Below are 1,077 nucleotides of genomic sequence, written 5' to 3' on the forward strand. Positions count from 1 at the left end.
GACCTTTGCGAGGGCGCGGGCGCCCATGATGGTGAAGGTGTTGTCCTGCAGGTCGAGAATGCGGAGCTGGCTGGCGTGGTTGAGGCCCTCGCTGAGCAGGCGGGAGATGCCCTCCTGGCGGATGCCGTTCTGCACCATCTTGATCTCCTTGATGTTCTTGTGCAGGCTGTAGGCCCTGGCCCAGGCGGCCATGCTGCCGTTCTCGAGCCGATTCCGGCCGCAGATGACGGTCTCGAGGTCGGGCACCTGCTTGCCCTCCTTGCGGGCGGCCTCCTTCTTGGCGTGAAGTTCCGAGAGCGCATCGGCGACGAGGATGCCGGCGTGGGGGCCGAGGCCGTTGTTGTTGAGGTAGAGGTGCTGCAGGGGCACGTGGGAGGACAGGAAGGCGACGAGCGGGGCCTGGGTGTTGAGGCCGAAGGCGTTGTCGTTGAGGTTGATGGTGGTGAGGTTGGGGTGGTTGAGGACGGAGGTCAGGATGGCGGAGATGCCGGCGGGGATCTCGTTGAGCAGTCGGCCGGTGAAGAGGTCGGCGAAGTTTGCGGACTGGAAGAGTTGGATTTGGTTGTCAGCCCCCCTATGCGATATTCCAAGACTCCTTTGTTCCACCGAGCCGTCGGGACACTGCATTCGCTAACTCACCTTAAGGGTCTTCTTGGTGGCCAGCACTTCACCAAGGCGCTCGCAAGCGCCGACGCCCAGCGTGTTGCCCAGGAAGCGAACCTCCTCGACGTCGTCCATCGCGATCAGCGGGGCGAGGTGAGGCTCGATGTCCTGGGCGGTGTCGAGCTTGAGCCCCTTGCCCTCGAGGGAGAAGACCTTGGAATCGGCCATTTTGCAGGCGGGAAGAGTGGTGGCGTGTTTGTGAGTCGGAAGCGAAATAGTATGATGTTGTTCTAAGTAGCTATAAGAGAGGCGGGAAAGAGAGTAGAAGATGAAAGAGAAAGCGAATCGGGAGGCTGCGAGCCCTGTGTGTGGACGGATTTTTTGGTGAGGCGCTGCTTTGAGGGTGAAAATGATTTGACGGGTTTGTTTTGAATGGTGGGGGCGGGGCATGAGGCGGGCATGTGGTTGGTTTGC

The 1,077-nt window shown here is 60.8% G+C and overlaps 1 protein-coding gene across 1 annotated transcript; it reads right to left on the minus strand.

The window, feature by feature from the left end:
* BBK36DRAFT_1084154 (RNI-like protein) lies at window positions 1-831 on the minus strand (the record flags this gene model as incomplete). The annotated part of the gene is made up of 2 exons (XM_024888942.1): window positions 1-543; window positions 640-831. Coding segments are annotated over 2 exons (735 nt in total), but the record flags the coding sequence as incomplete, so codon positions are not given.
* Window positions 832-1,077: the final 246 nt, after the last annotated feature.

The sequence above is a fragment of the Trichoderma citrinoviride genome (genome assembly GCF_003025115.1).
Source record: "Trichoderma citrinoviride strain TUCIM 6016 unplaced genomic scaffold BBK36scaffold_262, whole genome shotgun sequence".
In the NCBI taxonomy this organism is placed as follows: domain Eukaryota; kingdom Fungi; phylum Ascomycota; class Sordariomycetes; order Hypocreales; family Hypocreaceae; genus Trichoderma; species Trichoderma citrinoviride.